This window comes from Nicotiana sylvestris, chromosome 8 (genome assembly GCF_000393655.2).
Source record: "Nicotiana sylvestris chromosome 8, ASM39365v2, whole genome shotgun sequence".
Classification (NCBI taxonomy): Eukaryota; Viridiplantae; Streptophyta; class Magnoliopsida; order Solanales; family Solanaceae; genus Nicotiana; species Nicotiana sylvestris.
The window spans coordinates 150,525,156-150,547,182 of record NC_091064.1 but is presented as its reverse complement, the minus strand read 5'-3'; the positions used below and the strand labels follow the sequence as shown (position 1 = coordinate 150,547,182).

Sequence of the window (22,027 nt, the reverse complement as noted above, 5' to 3'; positions counted from 1 at the left end):
TACAAGAGGTTGTTTCCACGGCTCGAACCCGTGACCTCCTGGTCACATGACAACAACTTTACCAATTACGCCAAATCAAACCACGGAGACAAACATATAGCAAACAGATCTATAAAAAAGTAAAAGAAATCGAGAAAGAAGAAAAATATTAAGTGCTACTCCATACTTAATCTTCATGTGCTGAAAAAACATTTGGCTAAATAAGAGACATTTGGCATTTAATAGAAGGGAAACGTAGCCATATAGCGCACACACCATACTTAAACCAAGATTATAGTTACAGTACAAGTAAATCAAGGAATCGAGAATTCACCAACTAATGCAACTCCACTCACCTGTTCCAGTTGTTCCTGCAGACGCTTAAGAACGCGCTTGATTACAGATATCATTGCCACTTCACGAATCTGATCCCAGTAGGTTGACCCAATTTTAGGGGAATTACCAGGGTAAATCTCGGACAATATAACTTGAGCCTGCATACCCCAAAGTTCAACTTTAACCATAAATAACATCAATATTGAAGCTATAAACTTCAGCTCAGGAACAGGAATGTGGAAAACATAGGAAAATATATGTTTATTTATTTCAACAGAGGTAGATATCAAAGACAAGCTGGAGATTGATTTATCTCACGCACATCCTGATCTCCCGTTGGGACAGAAGCCTCTTATGCACAATCTTAAAATTCTACATGGTAATAGTTTATTGCATTCTTAGTTTGAAAGGATCACCCAAATAAGTTCTATTGTTATCTAATTTTGATCATATGAGGACTGTGGCTTACACCCATATAGCTCTGCCCTCTCTTACTAATAGCAATCTAGCTCATATATCTTACAATAGTAAGTGGGGATTTGGTAATGCTGGTGCAAGGAAAAGCTACTATTGACTGTCAAGAGCTAAAGCAGTTCAAACAATGGGCCATGCCATCCATGGTTGTGATTGAGGGTTAAAAGATTTCACTTTAAATTTGATTATCCTATGGGACAGAATAGTGATAAAAAGGCAACGATTGATATACACAGATTCCAGTCCAACACGATAAGAACAAAGCATGAAGTTGATGAAACTTTATACAGGAGAAATAGGCTGCAGAATTACTTCACAGACCCTTCATCAAAACTAGAGCTTGGTCGCGTCCTAGCTATGAGAGTAGCAAGTTACTTGTTTCATAGTACTCCAGAAAAGCTTTGGCACATAAGACACCAACTTGAGGAGTGCTTAACAAAGTTGCACGGACTCTTCATTTGTGGTGCAACACCCGTGTCGACACGACACCAACACTAGTATGGATGTGGGATACGTACCGGATATGGTCAATCAACATTGGGTTCTTTTACCACAAATACGGAGAAAGTAGATATTAGAATTGGCATTTTGATTTCTCAAGACAAAAACTACTGTAGATTTCAGTGCCTACCTACAACTTGAGAATAAAAGATTGAATTGCTGCACTCTACAAGCTACATGTAAGTTCTCCACGTAATGTCACATAATTTAGGAATATTTTTATAGCTCTATTTTTTGATATAGATGAATCCCGCACCCGTATCCATACCTCGACTCGTGCCCCCAATCTTAAAATTTAGATCATGAATTATCCAATCTCTAGATCTGCACCCGTATCGGACACCCGAACCCGAGTGCGCTGAGGTTTTTTCTTTTTTTTTCTTCTGTATAAAATTTTCCATTAAGGGCATTATTGTACATTGCACATTGGTGGGATATGAATAAAACTTAGGATACCATACTAATACAGCTCTTCTTCCAGGTTAGTAGCATATCTTCTTCCACTCCTCCTTTCTCTCTCCTTTTATTACTCATGAATATTATTCAGCCTTAAGATTAACTATCAGTAACTAAAAGAAAAGCTGATATCTAGTCATTATCATCAGCAGCACATACCGCTCCTGATCATAAACCTAAAGCCTGATTTTGGCTTCCCTGAAACGTCCTGTAATAACCAACTTTATGAAATCTTGTATGTTCTTCTTATCACATTGTTGTTATCAGCTTTATGAACTTTCAAGCATCACTAGCCACTTTTCCTAAAATTTTTGTGGTTGAAAGTGGGGGGTGGTTCACGTAGAAGTTTCTCTGGAAAAAGCTCAAGCTTGGTGATTATTCGGAATTCACACGAGCCATCTGGAAGTGTTTTTCGTCGCTTTGTGAAGGAAATAGTCATCCAAGAGCCAAAGCTACAACAAAAGGTAGGTCTTTCAGATTTATAAGCTTCAATTTCAAGGAGTAGACCTGTAGCAACTTATGATACATCAACTTCTTCTACATGTGCAGAAGGCTAGCAAAAGGACTCAATTTCCTTCCGATCGAACCTTCACCTTGATTCAAGAACTCGTAGAAGCAAAATCTTGTTCTTCTCACAATCATCAATCAAAAAGAAACTGAACAGCATACCACGATCTATTTAAATCAATCACACCCGCAATATGCAACAAAACAGTTAAATCCAAATACTTAATGTCAAGACAAAGGATCACCAGACATTATGAGCAATTGGTGAACCGGATGTTCAATGTTCATTAGTTAAGGCACTCCATGATCATATTGTGATTAGAAAGAAGGACAATCCAAATCAAGAAAGAAGATATGGCAAAGACACAAATGATGATAGAACTAGAATAAAAGCAATCATAGAATTGCGATGAATCGTACTATGCAATTCCAAGCACAGTTGTGACACATACCTGACTTAACAGCTTCCAGGATATGTTTGAAGATTTTGCAGAAGTTGCAGCTATATCAATGCACAGGAGAATCTTAAAAGAAAAGGTAAACATGTCAGTCTACAAATTCATCCATGAGAAAACGAGTGGCCATGCTGACATGCATAGAAACATCAAAATGAGGGAAAAGACACCGAGAGGATGAACATGGTGTCTTACAGCTGGTAGAGGACCTAACTGAGCACGTAAAGACGAGAAATCCAGTTCTTGAACCGGGGAAGTCCCATCAGCAGCACGGGAAACAGCATCTTCAACCTGACAAAAGATAATGACAAATATATTTAGAATGTCTACAATCTGAAAGTTGTCTCTGCTACCCATAAAATGAGTTCACTTACTAGACAACCATCCTCATTCTATAAACACACTAACACCGTGCAGCAACATTTAGGATTATCTTAGAGGAGCAATGCATCAAAGCAAATATTTTTGCACTTTGATAAAAAAGAAAGCCTGCATTGTAGAGAATCCTGTTTAATTAAAATCTGTTCATATCAATCAGTATTCACCAAAGTGTTGTTGTAGTTAATATTGCAGCTGATTCTGAAACCATATGAAGCACCAGTCAGGATACTTCTTTCCCATTATCCAAAACGAAAACATAGTCAATCCTTTAAAATCTAAACAACAGGAGCTTACAAGATGTCCATCACAGGAAGAGCGTATCATATCAAGAACCTTAAGCTCACAAAACTGCTCCTAAGTCTCTGATCATTATTAAATAATCTAAAAGGAGACTGGTAATAAGTCATGCCACAACTAAGGCCTAAGCTCAGAAAGCTAACGTCCAACTTCCTGTTTCTTCTTACGCGTCTAACATTAGTTCGATTTCTTCATTCAAAGACAGCAATTATTCACACAGATATGGAAAATCCAACTAAATGCCAGTTAACAACAATAACAGCCCCCTCATAGCTAGCCAGGTGAAACAACCTTTCTCGGAACCCTAGGAATCCATACCAAAAGATACTGAAAAGTGTACTCCTCCCAGACCAGAAGCTTAGGACTTGACAGAAAAGACACAATTATTCCCTGCTCCCCATTTCCATACATCATGGCTAGCCAGCAGAAAACTTTGTTTGTGAAGCTTCTCAATTAAACTATGAAATTTTGTGACCTACCAATAGAGCAAGTTCCTCTGAGACCTCAACTCCCATGGACTTCTCCACCTTGTAGCCATTGTATTTGTTGAACTGACATCTCCTTTTGGCATGAAATCCTGTACATATTTGGAAATGTGATACTCAAATTGTTGTTCCCACGCCACCTTTGTGTGTCTCTAAAAACTTACCCTACTCCCATCACCTACCCTGAATGATACATAACCCAAAAAGCCTCATCCCACCCCTTCAAGGTATTCTTCCAAAGCCCGCATCCATGAGGGAGTGTGATATCTTTAGCCCTCCACCCCCATCAAAAACCCCATATTTCTCCACAATCACCCGCCTTCAAAGTGCATTCTCATCTATCCGTAATCTACGCAACCAATAACCATTAATGCCCTGTTAAAGGCTTTCAAATCTTTGATCCCAAGCCCACCCCAGCACTTTGGTGTTGTGACAGTCTCCCATTTACCAAGTTAAATTTCCTTTCCCCGCTAGAAGTGTCCCATACGAAATGGAGCATTTAACAAAGACATGAAATATGTAAGAATACTCGAAAGGGTATTCTTTATTAACACTTCCTTTCCTCCTTTGAATAGGTATCTCCTTTGCCAACCCGCAAGTCTTCTTTCAACGCTATCAATCACCGGGTTCCAAACAGTTTGGTCGCTATAAGATGCTCCAAGTGGTAATTCGAAAAGTAGTAGGAAGCGCCCCCACCTTGCAATTCCAAATTTGTGCTAATGCCTCTATATTTTCCACCTCACCAACTAGGATGATTTTGCATTCTCTCTAAGAAGGATTTTTAGACCAGACACCACGTGGAACCATGTCAACACTTGTCTCAAGTACTCCAACTAAGCCATGCCGAGCTCTAATAAAAACTTTGAATATGTACAATAATATTAGAATGGGTCTGAGATTAGATCTTTCAACATACAAATAGTCTTGTGCCACCCACTTTACCTATTTACACGTTACGTGAGCTTTTCTCTGGGCTAAGAGTTTTTGAAAGGAGAACCAATCAGCTTAGAGACAAGCATTCCTGTCTACTCAAGGAGATCAGAATAGCAATGGATTTATAACATTCATTTCATCAACTTGCCAGCCCCCATTCCCTTATATGATAAGCACTTACCCTTATTTCAAAATATCAGAAGTTCAAGCTCCCATATTTTCTGAGTTTCTCTTTGATTCTTTCTTATGCAAATCCAGCTAAAGGATATTGAAGAACCAAGAGACTTAATTTTATCATTTCTGGCCCAGATTTAAAGACCCACAAAATCAAAATACAGCAGTCCAAAAACATGAAAACCAGTAGCTAACAGTATCACAGAATTATTGTAAAAGAAAAAACTAGCCACCAACTATATCCAATTTTAGGGACAAACTAGAAAATATATGTAAAATACATAGAAGTTCCAGCACGGGATATGATACACATACAATCAGCAGATAAGGAACATACAGATGCTCTTCCAAAGGCGCTATCTACCCATTCAGCCAGCTCTAGTGTAGCTTTGTCTTCTGGAGGCAAAGAGAAACGGTTGACAGCCTCTTCTCCAATATCATACTTTGCCCTTTGCATACAGCTGCATCAACACAATTAAAAATATATTGCTTAAGCCAAAAATTGGCCTCACATCTGTAGGTGATAAGAGTGCAGGTTAAGGAGCAGCTTGATAACCTAATTTAGCACTTAACCCCGTAGTCCTGATTTATATGTACAAGGGAAAGCAATGGAAACAAAGTTGCAATGGCATCAGATTGTACTCCTCAACTCTTTCCTAGGACGGGTATATCTATAACGAATTTTAGGATGCAAACTAGTCCAAACCCGAATTTGGTACACAAACTTAACTTGGGTTCTAAATGTAATGATAATGGCAAAATGACATGTCGAAGAATCTAAATATCCAAATGAAAACTTTAAAAAACAATGATTGGGATGCTGAAGACATCTATAAATCCCTTTGGATGCCTCTTCATAATAGATACGAGATACTATTAACCCAGTCAAATATAAGTGTGTCAAATATTTGACTCTGATATCGTATGAAATACTCTAAGAATCCAACCGCAACTTCAAGGCAATGGTTGGAAAGGCACAAGATTATTTTTGTTATAAGGCTAATATCATTAATCATGCGAAAAGTTCCTACATACAAGCAATATATAGTACAAGACTATTATAGGCCACTTTGTACGTTATATCCAATGTGTGACGCTATATAACTGAATATGACCAAATCTCTAGAACGCTAAATTCCTTAATGATTATAACATGGGAAAGAATGGAGGAGACTTACAATGGGAGGGAGAGAGCTGAGATAGGCAAGTTGATGTTCGACTGAACTAAGGGCTGAAAGGTAAGGGTTAACACTAGAGGCCCAGCAGGAAAGGCAACAGTGGAAACTAAGGGGATGGGGACTCACAATGCAAGGATAGAAATTAACTGAGGTGGAGGATAAGAGATATCCCCAAAAACAGGAAAAAGGTTAAGGCAATATGGTAACGATATCATCCCAGTGCGATACAACCCTACATTGACATGACAATTCTGCCAGAGCATCAAACGGATAAATTCAACCCATTGCTGTAAAATCAAAACTAAGATTCAAATTATCTTTCCAGCATAAAAATTAAAATGTTTAACCATTATCTAAAAGGAAAAACATTTAAGATTAGATATAATGCAGGCACGCCAAGAACTCTGAAGGCAACAAGAGATACAACTACTGGCCTGTAAACAAGAGACACAGATTTAGAAAGAGCTACCTTCAACCCTAAATATTTCTAGGTAGTAGTAAATTGATAGAGAGGTACACTCTTTCTGAGAAAAATTTTATAATGCATTCCCAATAATCAAAAATGAAATAAGAGAAGGCATACAGTGAGGACAGCTAGAACAAAACTTTTTCTAAGGTTTTTGACTCAGTTGTCTGGAAACAAAAGGGCATTTCTAAATTATATGCATTAAAACGACAAAGTAGAAACATTAGTACTTACAGGTTTAGCAGTTTGGATGGGGCTGCACGTAATATCGTAAGAGCCTCCCTCCATCTCCACTGTCTTTCAGAGAATGGCAGAAGGCACTGCAAAATTGACAAACGCCATTCCCAATCCTCAATAAATCTTTTGGCATTCATAATTCTCCATTCTATGGCTTCTTTGATACCAGCAGACATATTTACTTCCCCGTTATTCTCCTTCTCTGAGTTTGATGATGGTAGATATTGCCGCAATATATCTAATAGTTGCCCTATAAACATTACAACGGTCTTATTTCGCCCATCATGAGTTGCATCCTCCAATTGTTGCCCCCTCGATATATTCGATGATTCAGATGAGCTGCTTGATGAAGCACAAGGTGTCAAATTGAGAGAAAGGCCATCCATATGCAGAAGAGAGATGATAATGTTCACCATCAGTATCTGTGATTGCATGGGGGAAAAAAGCCCTTTGCTGTAAGTAATACAAAGACTAATAAAACAAATGCAAGGGGCAAGACGGAAATAGCAAACTTCAGAAATCATTCCTCCAACTTTGGAGATCAAAAATCAAACCACAGTCCACACAAAAGAAAACTTCTGTCATTGCAATAGTATCACAAATCATTCAATGGAAGTTGTTTGTTTTCAGTACCACCTTCACTCAACTGGGAGAAAAATATTTCTGAGGCTAGCATGTAGCTTCTCCAAAATACTTCTGTCAAACTTAGCAATCTCCAGAATAACAATTTAAGATATAATTAAAAAAATGAACAGGAAACTAATGGGTCAGCAACCTCACTGTGACATAATATGCTCCCTCAACTTAGCATATTGCTCTTCTACCTCTGTATGACCACATCCTCACCTTAATTTCAACATAAAAGCAATACAATACCGAGTCTGCGTTCCTGGTATTCCGCTAATATTCTCCAATATTCTTAATTTTGCCACAACCTCATGTAACTGATGTTAATGTTCAGCCCAAATGAGCTGAAAACCTGTTGCATCTAAGCTGGAGAAAGGCCAGCCTCAGAAAGCGCAGGGCACCAACCACCAAGGTAAGTGCATTTCTGAGTATTGGGGTTATTTGGCGCTCCTACATGCTAGCCCTAACATCCAAATCCAAGGATTTTGCCTAGGATCTTCATCTCTCTCTAGAAGCTTAAAAGTTGAAAATTTCAAAATTTGTCGTCAAGAGGTAATCCCACTACCCGGTCTAGGTGATTATGAGTGGAATTCTAATTTGATTGAAATATTACTTAAAACCTTTTTTCTTTGGATGAAGTAAGGTGTTTCATTAATAAAAGGCATCAAGAAGATGCAAAGTTACAAAAGAACAGAAGCAGTAGAGCAAAACAATACTAGTTTGTTAGCCCCTTTACATCAAAACATCAGGGAACTAACAAAATCAAAAAATTGATCAAAGCTAATTACATGAGTTAAGTTAGTCCAGCAAAAAAGGTTAATCAGACATCTAGCTTTAAGAGAGTGAGTTGGAGTTGAGATTCCATCAAAACATCTATGATTCCTTTCATTCCATAAGCACCAAAAAATAACTGCAGGGATCATCACCCAGATTTTCTTGATGGTCTTTTCAACTCTCCATAGGCTCCAGCTTGCATATGCTTCACCAACATGCCGTGGCATGACCCATTGAATGCCAAAGAGAGAATAGAACATATTCCATAGTTCGTTGGCCACTCTACAATGCAAAAACAGATGGTTGACCGACTCGGAGCTGCTTTGACACATATAGCATCTATTTACCAATTTAAAACCCCGTCTGTTGAGATTGTCTTGTGTTAAACATGCTTTCTTAAGCGCAATCCAGCTGAAGCAGATGACCTTTGTAGGCATTTTGGTCTTCCAGATTTGCTTCCACGGCCAGGAATCAATTATCTGACTCTGAGAACTTAAAAACTGGTAGCATTCCTTCACAGTGAAAAGTTTGTTGTCTCCCCAACTTAGTCTGTCAGCTTTGGTTTCATCAATGGTGCACCTCTCCAAACTAGCTAGTAATTCTAACACACTATCTAACTCCCAATCTTGAACACATCTTCTGAATAATACATTCCAATTATTTCCACATCTGTTTTGAGCAATAGAGGAATTCTTATCTTGGGCAATCTGGGATAAATTTGGGTAGACCTCCATGAGGGGAATATTGTTTAACCATTTATCCTTCCAGAAACTAATGTTCAAACCATTCCCAACCCTGAAAGATACTTGCTCAAAGAATTCATTTCCCAACTTGCTGATGTGCTGCCAAGGGCCAACCCCATGAGATGACGTAGATGTATTTTGTTCTCCAGTTGTCCCTTCTACCATGTTTAGCAAGAATTACTTCTTTCCAAAGGCTTGACTCATCTGTACCGAACCTCCATAGCCATTTCATGAGCAGACTTTTGTTGTGCGAGGCCAAGTCTCTAATACCCAGCCCTCTATTGCTTTTTGATTGTGTGACTTTGGACCACTTGACGAGATGGTATTTGTGGGAGCTGTTGTTTCCTTCCCAGAGAAAGTCTAGCCTGATCTTCTCTAGTTTCTTAAGAACCTTGCTAGGGATGGGAAATAATGACATGTAGTAAGTGGGGATGCTATCAAGGACACTATTGATGAGAGTTAGTCTCCCTCCCATGGAGAGATACTGCATCTGCCAAGCTGCCAATCTCTTTTCAAACTTTCCAATGATCCCATTCCAGATTTCAGCGTTCTTGTATTTGGCACCAAGAGGGAGACCTAGATAGGTGGTGGGAAATGACCCAATTGTACAACCCATAATGTTGGACATTTCTTCTAGGTTAGGCACATCATTGACCAGGTACATGACACTTTTCGACATTTTGATATGCAGACCTGATAGTGCTTCAAAGAGGAGAAGTGTCAAATTCAAATACGGAAGTTGTGATGTAGCAGGCTCACAAAAGATGAGTGTATCATCAGCATATAGCAAATGTGACACTGTGACCGAGTTTCCGATGTTAGTACCCACTTTGAAGCCCTGAATCCACTGCAATTGATTGGCCTTATCCAACATTTTGCTCAGTCCTTCCATTGCTATAATGAACAAAAAAGGGGAGAGGGAATCTCCTTGCCTGATCCCTTTTTGAGGAGAGAAGAAACCCACTGGACCCCTATTGACTGTCACTGAGTATTTCAGAGTTGAGATGCTGAATCTAATCCATCTTATCCATCTGTCTCTGAATCCCATTTTCCTAAGAATAGAGATGAGATAGGACCAGTTTAGCTGGTCGAATGCCTTTTCTATGTCAAGCTTGCACATCACACCAGGTTCACGGCTTTTAATCCTCCAGTCAAGGGTTTCATTGGCAATCAGTGAGGCATCTGTGATTTGCCTGTGTTTTATGAAGGCATTTTGATGGGAAGAGACCACCTTGCCAATAATCTTCTTCAATCTCTCTGCTAGAAGCTTTGAGATAATTTTGTACACACTTCCTATGAGGCTAATTAGCCTAGTCTCTCAACTCCATAGCTCCTTTCTTCTTAGGAATTAGTGCGATGAATGAAGCATTGCATGATTTGATCATATGGCAGTGTTGGTGGAAGTGGTTGAGAGCCCCCAAATTAGTAAAGTCTTAAAAGGCCCATGATGATCCTGTGATGTATTATGGGATAGTTGAATGATGTATATTTTTAAGTCTGGACTCTGGAGTAAGGACTCTTCCTCAAAGATTGTTTTCTTATAAATGATCCTATTACGAGAGGCTTCTGTTTAAGGAGGAGTCAGTTTTTCCACATATCTCAGTATGGATCCTAGGGTACCAAAGAAAGTGTGTTTTTTCACTTGGCTAGCTGCGAGGAGTGATCTTTGACGGCAGAAAATTTGAGGAAGAGGAATATTACTTGTGTCAATTGGTGTTTCATGTGTAAAACTCAGGTGAGATGAGAATCACCACCTTTTACATCGTCAATTGCATCTTGCTTGTGGTGTAAAATCCAGAGATAATTCAAAATTGAGTGGGTGATGTCGGGCACGGTGAAAGAAATAATGTTTAATTGGACCTTTAGAAGAAGAGAAGAAGCAGGGCATTAGATGTTGCTCCTCTAGCACTTACTTGAACCGTATAGAGAGGGAGAGAGAGAGAAATAGGAGAGTTTCCGATGGAGTAGAAAAGGATTTTGTACACTTGAGGAATAGTTCTTATCCTTTATTTCTTTTTGGATCACTCGCGAGGTTCTTATATGTATAGAAGAATGAGTGTCATCCGTAGAAAACCATTTCTTTTAAAAGTGAGTGTCATTCGTAAAAAACCATTTCTTTTTGTAAGGTTTTTGCTTTTTGGTACACTTCTTGTATAAAGACTATTTTCTTGCCATTTTTTAATGAAATTTATTAATTGATCGGAAAAAAACAATTGCATGGAACAATGTGATGTGTGAATGAATGTCCTTTTGCAAATGTAGCTTATTGACATACTAGGCATTATGGATTCGTCCGACGGGAATTAATGGGTGCCGGCAGGTCTCCTTGGGATTTTGGGGGATGACATCAACGAATATACATAACAAATCCTCAGGAGGTAGAATGGCACAGCTTTTCAGTGGAACCATTTTTCTCCTCTTTCCCTATAGAACCCACAACTATATTGGATTCCCCTCATTCTCCTCCCAATTGTTGGATTGGTCAAATATCCTAGGAATGTCTAGTTTTTCCTGAGTTCATAACATAGAAAGGCAGAGGACCAAGGAATTTCAGAGGTTTCTCTTTCTACTGCTCATTTGTCCTCATTTCCAACCATACAGACACTGTTCATGATAATCCAGCATATTTGTAGCTCATTCTTCTTCTATCATTTGCAATCCAAGTTTTCTAAAGCTTTCACTTTACCTTCTTTAAATTACAAAACTTGCGTACTGCCAGACAAAAGGATAACGAAAAGATATCACATGATTCATGTTTCAGCTTAGCTCAATTTATAAGGGGCTCTTGATTGAGGGGTGATAGCCACTCCCCTGTTGACATGTGCTGACATCACCTATTTGGTATACATGACAGCCTAATAGAGACAGTAAGCAGTTAGCAAGTGTCCTAGTGAACCATTTGAACATCGGAAAGCAGAACTGTGCACAAATCAAAGATAAGCATTATATTTTCACATTTTTCTTTACTTTTTTAATGAGATTTTGAAGTTTAAAAGTTATATACCAACTTATTGATGTGGACTTTACTGACGAGGTAATGTGTGAGTCAAACTATAAAGTCAACTTGCATTAACTGAATTAAGAATACAGAAGACAAGGACAGAGCAAGAACAAGAACAGACAGACAACTACATGAGAAATTTTCAGATAGTAGACACCTTGCGGAAAATGTTGTTGATGGCATCAAGATGATTCTTCAGATCTTTCAGGTAGCAAAAATTGAATTGGCCATTTCCTACTCCCTCACCGATATTCTTTTCCATCTCTCCAAGTGCAAGGACAGCAGACTCCAAAGCATAACGCATGTGCATGAATTCAATGTCCTCCATCCTACCAAAGTACAAATGGAATAAAAGGAAAACATATGCAGTAAGTTAACCTACTTTCTCCGTACACATTTTAGCCATTAGAAGTTCGATCCCAGACTAAGAACAAAATGTAACATTTTAAATAATCATGTTGTAACCCTTTTAAAAAAAATAATCATGTTGTAACATTAAGGACATTAATACAAGCTCCATCTGCCCAGTAGTAATGCAGCGACACACAAGCACAGCAGCTCTATAATTACTTTATAAAAAAAATGAATGAATAAAGAAGCAGCTATCTCTTCAAAGTTATGCTTGGTGCCCTATTATTCAGCCGAATCTAAAGTATCTACATGCATGATGTAAACGTAGAACTGAACCTAAGTCATACAACACATTGCAAAAGAATGAGTCACCACACCTCCTCCAGGCTGCTAGATTGGAAGTAATTGGCTGCATGCTAATCAGTTCAATAGCATCTTGAAACTTAATGCTTGGAACCACATCAAATAATACCTAGAAGATGGAAAAGAATTACAAATCTCAAATACTATCAAAGCAAAAGAAAAGAATTATATCAGCCAAATATGTAGCAGGTGTAAGAAAGATACCATTTTAAGATATATGAAAAGCAAAGTCATAACAGAAGCAAAGAGATGGGAGAGGGAGGGAGAGAGAGAGAGAGAGAGAGAGAGGAGAGAAGTAATTTGTGCAATAATCTACCAAAAATATTGTTTGCTGATCTTAAACTTAAAATTTTCTGGCTCTTGGATTGGTTCTACTCGCAGTTCTTTTTTTTCTGGTGAATTTAGGCAATGTGATGATCCTTTTATTGGGGATGTGAAGATGTACCAGTTGTTAGCACTCTTCTATCCCATCTGTGGACAGACTATGACCACTCAAATTTTAATGAATCTTTAGAATTTTTTTAATGAATCTTAGAATTTGAGGATAATATTATATTAAGAAGAGAGGCGACGTCTTAACTTGATCATCTTCTTTCGTAATAGTATCATACAATCCATACACACTACCTGCAGATGCAACCTCAGATTCAATGAGCAGGCAAGTAAGGTACCGAGTAAATGCAAATGCATTTCAATGAAACTAAAGCCAAATTTGTAATCAAAACATATTTATAAAAAAGAAAAGGAAAACTATATAGAATTGAACCACTGAACAAGTGGGACATTAAATACCTTATCAGAAACAAGTGGGACATAAAATAAGCTACTTACCTTCAACTAAACAACAACAAACCCAGTGATTTCCCACAAGTGGGGTCTGAAGAGGGTAAGATGTACGCAGCCTTACCCCTACTCTGGAAGGGCAGAGAGGTTGTTTCCAATAAACCCTCGGCTAGAGAAAGGATGAAAGTAAGCTTCTTACCTTCAACTAGTATTAAAAATTCTTTCTACAAAAGATACTTCTCTTCCAAAAATAAAACGAAACCAAAAATCCGCGAAACACATCAGCAGTGCAAACAGTAATGTTCTACTGTGGAAGGACAGCATAGAGTTTACCCGCAAAGGACTCTGTACAGATAATCTTTCTAGCACAAAATTTTCAACAAAGGGATCCCATTGCACATCTTCATTTCCTTGTTGCATAAACTCTTTACCAGACAACAGTAGCGAGGACTTCAAACTCCATGACTTGCCAGAATTCGCGCATGCTACAAAAGAAGCAAGATCAAGCTGATAACACAGGAGATCACAGAGATGTTCGATGCAAGACACCTGCCAAAGTAAAGGTAGTTTTAAGTAAAAACCTACAAATCTATCTGCTCATGAAAGAACATGACATAACTTGCAGAGGAATAACATTAGACAGGAAAGGAAAAGAAAAAAAATGCAGTCTGCCCCATCTCTATCATGACAGAAGCATGGGAACTACCTCATTTGATCTATTTCCATAATGTGGAGAGTCTTCCAGGCGAAGAGCTTGTGATTTACTTGTCCACAGAAGCTGCATCAGTTTCCTTCTTAAACCCGTTTTACCAGACAAAAGATCCCAACCGAGGACGGCTACAAGAGGCTGAAGTCGGGGCAACAGCAAAAGAATCTATATAGAAAAGGATACAACAAATTTTTTATTCAAAAAAAGGTAAAAAGGATAGAAGTTAGTAATGCAATTCATTGTCAATTAAAAATGAAGTAACAAGTGAGTTAACATCAGAATGTGCCATTCTTTTTTTTCTTTTAAAGAGAAGTATCAGAATGTGACTTCTTATTCTCAAAGCAAATGAATCTCTAGCTTATATATGGGATTTTGCATATAAAACGCAGAAGGTGTAATTGTGAACAGTACATCACTGGCTTCTTGCAGTTCCTCCTTTCTCACAGCAGACAGGGCAGTATCCATGATACATTCCAGTACATGCAAGCCACGAACACGAGCATAATGGTACATTTCTCTCATACAAGAAGTAATAACAGTCTCCAGCAATGAATTTCTGTTGTTTAAAGTCGTCTCAGAATTCAGTTCTCGGACAAAAACTTTGAGACGCTGAAGAGGAAGAGGAATCTGCTCACTTTCAGAAGCTTTGAGACTCTCAATCTCTTCCAAGAGCATTTCATCATGAATGACCTGTAAATACTCCAGAAATCAACATTCAGTTCCACTTATTAAGGGCGTATAAGTGTGTATTCTCAAAAATAAGTATGTGGGTTATCCGCCCAAAGCTAGCTTCGATTTAGATCTTCGCTCAGACAAAGATGAGATCATACAAAAATATAGAAGTTTGTAGACGGTAGTTCCCAACATAGCAGTGGTTTTAAAAACGAAGAGCACAAAAAAATGAAAAGACTCATGGGGCTTTAAATGAAAAGCAAGAAAGGGTACACTTCTTAATTTTATGGAAAATACAAAAATACTAGTATAAATGTATGAATGTAACGTTATAACATTAAATACAATTAAAAATTACTAATAACAACAATATTAATCTAAGCATAATCAAGTGTAACTCCAATGAGGCCCAAAAAACATACCGTCAGTCAAAAAATAATTTTCGATTTCCAATAAATCAACCACATAAAAGAATTAGTTTTACAGCATTTTGTTTGCTACTAAATTACTTTGATGCTGTATTAAGGTAATAGAAGGAGACGCAAAAAAGAAGCTAGAACCACAAGCCGTACTAGAGGACTCACACACTAGGAGAAGTAAAAGAAGAAAGAAATGAATTAAAAGAAAAGGGGGGGAAACCAGAGAACAGAAGCAGCAAAGAATAGGCATTATAAACTCGAGAATAAGAAGAAGACAATGACGATAATAAGAACACCACAACCATACATGAGAAGAAGTATGTGAGGAAAGTCCTAGTATTCAGATGGAAAAAGACCCATTTTTTCCTCTTTTTCCTTCTTTCTTTATCTTCGGAAAATCAAATTCAAAAGAATCAACTGCTTTTATGGATCATTTTGCACCTTACGCCCCAAAGCACATCGCTTCACCTATGAGGTGCGTCGCTTCAACCACGAGGCTATAACTCTCTGCTTTCCATACTGCATCAGTTTAAGCAACAAATTGATGGCTTTTAATAACACTGCAACATAGTGTTTTAGGCAAGAAAGCAAGGTCAGACAATACTAGGAGAATCACACAAGAGGAAGAACTTCCTCAACAGGGTCACCGAAAGCTATAGGTGAGTGAGAATGAAAGGTGACAACCTGAGGATGCCAATGTTTGGTGATACCGTCTCGCTATACAATTATCATCGGAAGCGGAAGCTAACAGACTTCTATGTTAGGGACAAAGGCTGGAATACACATTCAAGCATGGCGAATCAGTAGCCTCACTGTGAAGGGGGTAGTGCTGGTGAGCTTGGTTGGCTACCTATTTACTTTGATTTGGTGTCTAGATCTATTAAGGTAAGTGGGGAATCTGTGTAAGGAATTCTAAAGCTGGAGATCAACATGGCCCCCAAGAATCTTTATATTAAGTCTTAAAATAGGGGCAAGATTCCAATTCTATGCTAATTTAAGATATGGATTTCTGCAGAAGTTGCAGAAGTTAGCTATTACGGAAGTGGGAAACTGAAATAACAACAAGCCATATCTGGGGGCCGATGTTGAAAAAGTGTCTCAACTTGAATTGTGGATGATATATGTGTTACGTGATGACAAGGAAGATCAACACCATCATCTGAAAAGCATAGTGTGAGATTTTTAACCAGTTTGGCTTTTAGGATAAATACGAAGAAATTTGACATAAATCCAACAAGCAAGGTGGATAATACGGAACCATTAGTAGAATTCCTCGATTGTAAGCTTAGCTCCCTTCGACTGACTTATGTAGGACTACCTTTAGGTGCAACTTCCAAGGACTGTGTTGCATGGAATCCAATGGTTGAAAGAATTGACAAGAAGTTAGTAAGGTGCCAAACGAAACACTTATTATAAGGGGAGAACGAGACACAAATTAGAAGAACTATGTTATATTTCTACTCGTTATATGTCTTCAAAATGCATAGTGATCTCAATAGCAAAAAAGATAGAAATTTTGTAAGGGAATTTCATGTTGAACACGAGTGGGAAGGTGAAAGGAGTACAATATCATTAATCAGGAGGAAAAAACATATCTTTTGATAGGGCAAACAAGTTTATTGACTTGAAAAAATACAAGCAATATACCAAAAAATTAGAGGCCTACACAAAATTATGATTCTCTACAAAAGACACTCAATCTTCAATACAAATAGGAACTTCATGGGTGCACCAAAGGCTAACTAAGAATAATAGGTTATTCCTTATAGGTTCAAAGTCATCTTCGATTCCCCAAAAAGTTCTATTTTTGTCCTTCCACAGGATCCACTTGATGATTAGTGGGTAAACATGTCATGCCTTATGTCTTCCCTGCTTTCTCCTAAAGGCTCAGATAGGTAGCACATCCAACACTAAATGTGACATCATTCACTGCACCCCAAACCAGTTCAAGACAACCCATCACAATGGCGAAGTCACCTGATAAAGAAATAAGAGGTGATCCACATTTTTGCATGAATATATGTACATAAAGCACTAGCTAACATGTGTAATCATCCTATTCCTCAAGTTTTCCACATTCAAATCGCCCTCATTGTTGTCAAACAAGGAAAGAACGCCGTTCAAGGCACTTAGGAATCCAAATCCATACATGTGGGAACCCCATGACCTCCTCGCTCACCCAAAGCTTGTGCTAATTAGAAAAAAATAACATCAGCTATGAAATTTGGGATCCTAGGGACTAGAGCTTTTAGGATTTTCGATAAAGCTCTACACGGGAAATTGAAAAAGTATGGAGTTCAAATAGTAGTGGGAGACCAGTCAGATCACTTTGTCGCATTTCTGAGGTATTATAACAAAAGTGTAGGAAGATTTTTTCAGGAATTTTAGAGGTAATGCATGCAATGGTGCTAGAATCAATTTTTGGAAAAAGAGATTTAAAGCAAGCAATGGTGATACAATCAATTTTTGGAAACAAAGATTTGCGTAAAGCTTCAGTTTCAACATTTCTGGCCAAAACACAGCACAGTCATTCACCTGATTATGGGTTCTAGATTTTGTTATTGACGATATGTTGTCTTTTTTTCTGTAAACCTTTCTATTTGCTAGTAGAAAGAATCACCTTTTCCTGCGAAAATTATAATACCCTCTTCCCAAATTCAAGAAAGAGCATTTAATCCTTCTAAAACATTGCAAGCCGTCTAAATTACTCCTCCAATCTAATGAACAATGCATGTATAAGAGTTAAAATTTGAATAACTATCACTCCTATATTTAATCTTGAAAGTATATAAAGCAATGGTTTCAAATGTAAACATAGTAGAACAGTTAGTTGATAGGGTTGAAAAAATATAATTAGTAGTTAGCTTCTATTAAATCGAACTGGTAGAAAGAGACAAAATTTTCATCTAAGGAAAGATGTCAATTTTTTGGAACAACCTAAAATGGGGGCAAGGTCAACTTTTTAGGAAAAGAGTAATTATGGGGACATAACCAAGCAAAGATTATTTTTTTCCGGTGGTGTTCGGCCAGCTTTCGCACATATCGGCTAATCCACTGGTTGCATGTTACCTCCCACCAACACATGCATTGGGAAACGTCTGTCCGCCAAAGTTAGGAAGATGAGGATAAAACAACTAGTATTTTCTGTCTCTGTTGAAAATTTGAACCTCAGTCTCCCGTGGTCCATTCCAGCTTCATTGACCGCTATGTGACACCCTTGGGCGCAATCAAGCAAAGATTTAAAAAGGAAGCACTTTACTAAGCAACTATCAAAAGCAAAACAACATTTAACTACACTATCTCAGATATTGCAGGCTGTAAAAAAATTATGTGAGAATTCCACATGAAAAATCAATATTCAGAATCGACTGTACTTTCAGTAAGAAATATCATCTCCACCTGTATCATCTTAACAAGAGGTGTACAACGAGATGAAAGTGCTTCCCCATAAACTGATAAGAATTTGTCTCGCATCTCGAACCAAGCATCTCCATAATCGTCCTTCCCAGGTAACACCCTCCTGAGTAGATCTCTTGAAACCATGCTAGATAACAGAGAACAAGAATAGAATAACGAAACAGAGACAAGAACAGCACAGGATATAAATTGAACACCAAAAAGTAACACATTTTGCTCCTTCCTATATCACAAGCACGTCCAACACTGCCCATTCAGTCATTTTGTAAGGTGGTCAAAAAATTAACTTTTCCAATGTTCTCCATCCACATGATGGCAGAAATAGAATATATTGCATATTTGCATTTTATTCTGGTACATGAAAAGAAAGTTGACCATCCATCAGGAAAAAGCAACATGTTGATCTGCATTAGCTGAGGACAGAACTAATAATATTCGAGAAAAAACATATGGTCATGTCCATTAACCAATATGAATCACCTACTCAATCCTAAAATTCAGTGGCATGACAGAAAACATTAAAAAGAACCGTAGTTGTAATAAAAATGGAACTCTTAGGAACTCTTCATATTAAAATGTGAGCAAGCTGTCCTTTGGAATAGTTAAGGTCCGCGATCGGTTTAGAAACTACCGTCATCGTAAATAGAAAACTCCTTTGTCTGAAGGCAGCCTTTACAAAACAATCCGCAGTAATGAAGTAATCTTAATCAAACTAATATTTCCACGCCCTACTGCCCTTCAATAAGGTAAGTAGCTTCATAAAGCATATGCAAAGTCTCCACCTCTCTTGTTTCATTTTGACTGTAAGTATAACTCCCTTCTTCTCATTATTTGGAAATGGAAACTCCCTTCTTCTCATTTTATTGGACCAGCTTTCTACTTTAGACCAATTCAAAAATATGACTTTTGCCTTAAAATGGAAAACTGTATTCTCTTAAAAAAGAAATTTAAGAATGAATATTCTCCTTAACAATGCAAATTAATATAAAGTGTACCACTATGTACTAATTTCAAATTTGATGTCGTTACCTTTTTTCTTGTTACAACTATGTTGTCCTAGAAAACATGTATGCACCTCCACTATTTCACCAGGTACTTGCTACCTCCCACAAGCTCAGGTATCGGGTAGCCTGGCCTACCAAGACTTCGGTAGATAGGAAGAAATCACGCAACATTTTCACCTCTTTTTTTCTGCTTGTTTTGGAAGCTTGAAACGATTGACAAGTGGTGACTATGAGACAACCTTGCTACTTGTAGGATTGGAACCCTAGTCTTCCAAGGTTTTCGTCCAAATTATTGACATGTCAATATTAACTTTTATTTTAACCTCTTTTTTTTAGAATGATAACAGATACAAACTATTATTATAATAAGTTCTATCAGTCAAACTGAAAACAATAATCCATGCAAACATTTTACTCCTTGATCCCAGTGAAAGTCGGCCTAGGGTCTAAGATAGTAATAACTTCCCACAAATCTATTAAAATTATGCTTCACTTTCATAAGGACGTGACAGAGCATGGGATGAGCTCCTCTAGCACTTATGTGGACCGTATGGAAAGAGCATAATAGGAATGCTTCTGATGAAGTATAATCTCTTATCCCTTATTTCTTTTTGGTGCACCCATGAGGTTCCCATATGTAAAGAAGATTGGGTGTCTATTGTAGAAAATTGTAGCTTTTTGTAAGGTTTTCTACTTGTTTGATATACTTTTCAAACATGGGCGTGTATTGCCCTACTTTTAGTGAAAATTATTACTTTATCGAGAAATTTATGCTTCACTTTCGTGCGGAGTAACTCCTAATACCCAACTACATATTTCATATTTCAGCAATCCATGGAACAATGAACTTACAAATCACAGGTAAGAGTCACTTAACAATTTATTTACAATGATATTAAGCAAATAAATTTAAGTTATGAACTTTTTGATAAGGATGTAAAACCATGATTCTACATACCGATACTCCTCCTCATCGACCCCATAATCCAAATGTAGAAATCGAATATGAGAAACAGCTCCATCCACATCATTATTCATTAGGCAGTCCCTCATAGCATCCAAATGTGCAATTTGAATGGACTTTTGCAGTGATTTAAGCACCCTATCCTCAACCTCCTTATGCTTCACTACTGTCCTGACTGTGATTGCCATACCCGAATCCTCATTCTCAACCCAACCAACTTGTTTCTCTATATTTAGAGACAAAACATCAAAGATATCTGCATTTTCCAAAAATAGCTTCCTCAAACACGTCATTTCCTCTTCTTCCACTATAATATCTCCCCCTGAATTTCCCTCACTTTCTACCGTGTCATCCATTTCAATCAAATCCGGCCTCAAGCGCCTCAAACCAACATCAGCAATTTTCACCAAAACCCTCAAACTTTCACTTAAACCCTTCAAATCTTCATTAATACCCGAACCATCTCCATTTAAATCTACATTTTCAACAGCTTCTTCGTCCAATTTTGAACTCGAGATGCTTTCTGAAACCCTTGAAATCACAGTTTGTAAGTACAAACAGAATTCAGCCCTTAATTTAAGAGTAGCGGCATCAAAAGACCAAAGTTGGGAAGTAGGTTCATTAAAATGGAGGAGCTCAATGGTGCAGAGGAAAGCGAGGAGTGCAGGAGAAGAGCAAGAGCGGGACCAGATAATCGAATCTAATCTTCCGCCATGCGCAACAATTGTTTGAAGAATTGCTCTAGAGAGTTCAGGATTCCGAGCACGAAGACTCCGTAGAGTGGCTCGGAATGGCTCGAATTGAGCTAAGAAAAGATGGTTCGCGCTGACTTTACACAGCAGCTCTGTGTCTTTGTCTTCCATAGTTAAAAGTTACACAGTCAAACGCGTACTTGTATAAGTCGATTCATGTGATAAGCAAATAGAGGAATTGAGATGAGATAGAGAAGATTAGGGTTTTTGAGGTAGGATTTTTCTCAAAGATTCTTCTGGAGATATTTCATGGCGAATTGGATCGGTTACAACGGTTGAGAAAACAGGGGAAAAGGTTGACAAGAAAAAGGAGGAGTTTATATAGAGTTCGACGGCGAGGCTGGATCGTTGGGACAGTAGCATTTTGCTAGGAGAGAACGCCGTCGTTTAGAGTGTTCTTACCAGATTGCTGCGCTGTCCACTGCCCAATCTTACATTTTTTTGTTCATAAAAATTTGGGTCCATAAAATTGTAATACAAAAAAGATGACTTTTACAATTAGTATTACTTGTACGAGACAAAATAAAAAAGAAATTTTTATATACTTATATTCTATTGGAAATTTTATTATCCTCCCTGCTTAAGTTTC

The 22,027-nt window shown here is 37.8% G+C and overlaps 1 protein-coding gene across 6 annotated transcripts in view; it reads right to left on the bottom strand.

Moving 5' to 3' along the window:
- LOC104227948 (uncharacterized) overlaps positions 1-21,751 on the bottom strand; it is an 81,837-nt gene extending 60,086 nt beyond the window's left edge. For 3 of the 6 annotated variants that reach the window (XR_011401513.1, XR_011401514.1, XM_070153113.1), the window contains exons 1-12: positions 20,681-21,751; positions 18,701-18,845; positions 14,622-14,900; positions 14,208-14,375; positions 13,835-14,050; positions 12,733-12,827; positions 12,162-12,333; positions 6,857-7,281; positions 5,316-5,439; positions 2,904-2,999; positions 2,706-2,777; positions 336-473 (exon numbers count right to left, since the gene is read on the bottom strand). Coding sequence is in view for 2 of the 6 variants with exons in the window: in XM_070153113.1 (XP_070009214.1) it covers positions 336-473; positions 2,706-2,777; positions 2,904-2,999; positions 5,316-5,439; positions 6,857-7,281; positions 12,162-12,333; positions 12,733-12,827; positions 13,835-14,050; positions 14,208-14,375; positions 14,622-14,900; positions 18,701-18,845; positions 20,681-21,549 (2,799 nt within the window). In the remaining 4 variants the exon portion in view is untranslated. The remainder of the gene's footprint in view (positions 1-335; positions 474-2,705; positions 2,778-2,903; positions 3,000-5,315; positions 5,440-6,856; positions 7,282-12,161; positions 12,334-12,732; positions 12,828-13,834; positions 14,051-14,207; positions 14,376-14,621; positions 14,901-18,700; positions 18,846-20,680) is intronic. The other 3 variants (XR_011401515.1, XR_011401516.1, XM_070153114.1) reach the window with 1 other exon arrangement.
- Between the last annotated feature and the right edge of the window lie 276 nt (positions 21,752-22,027).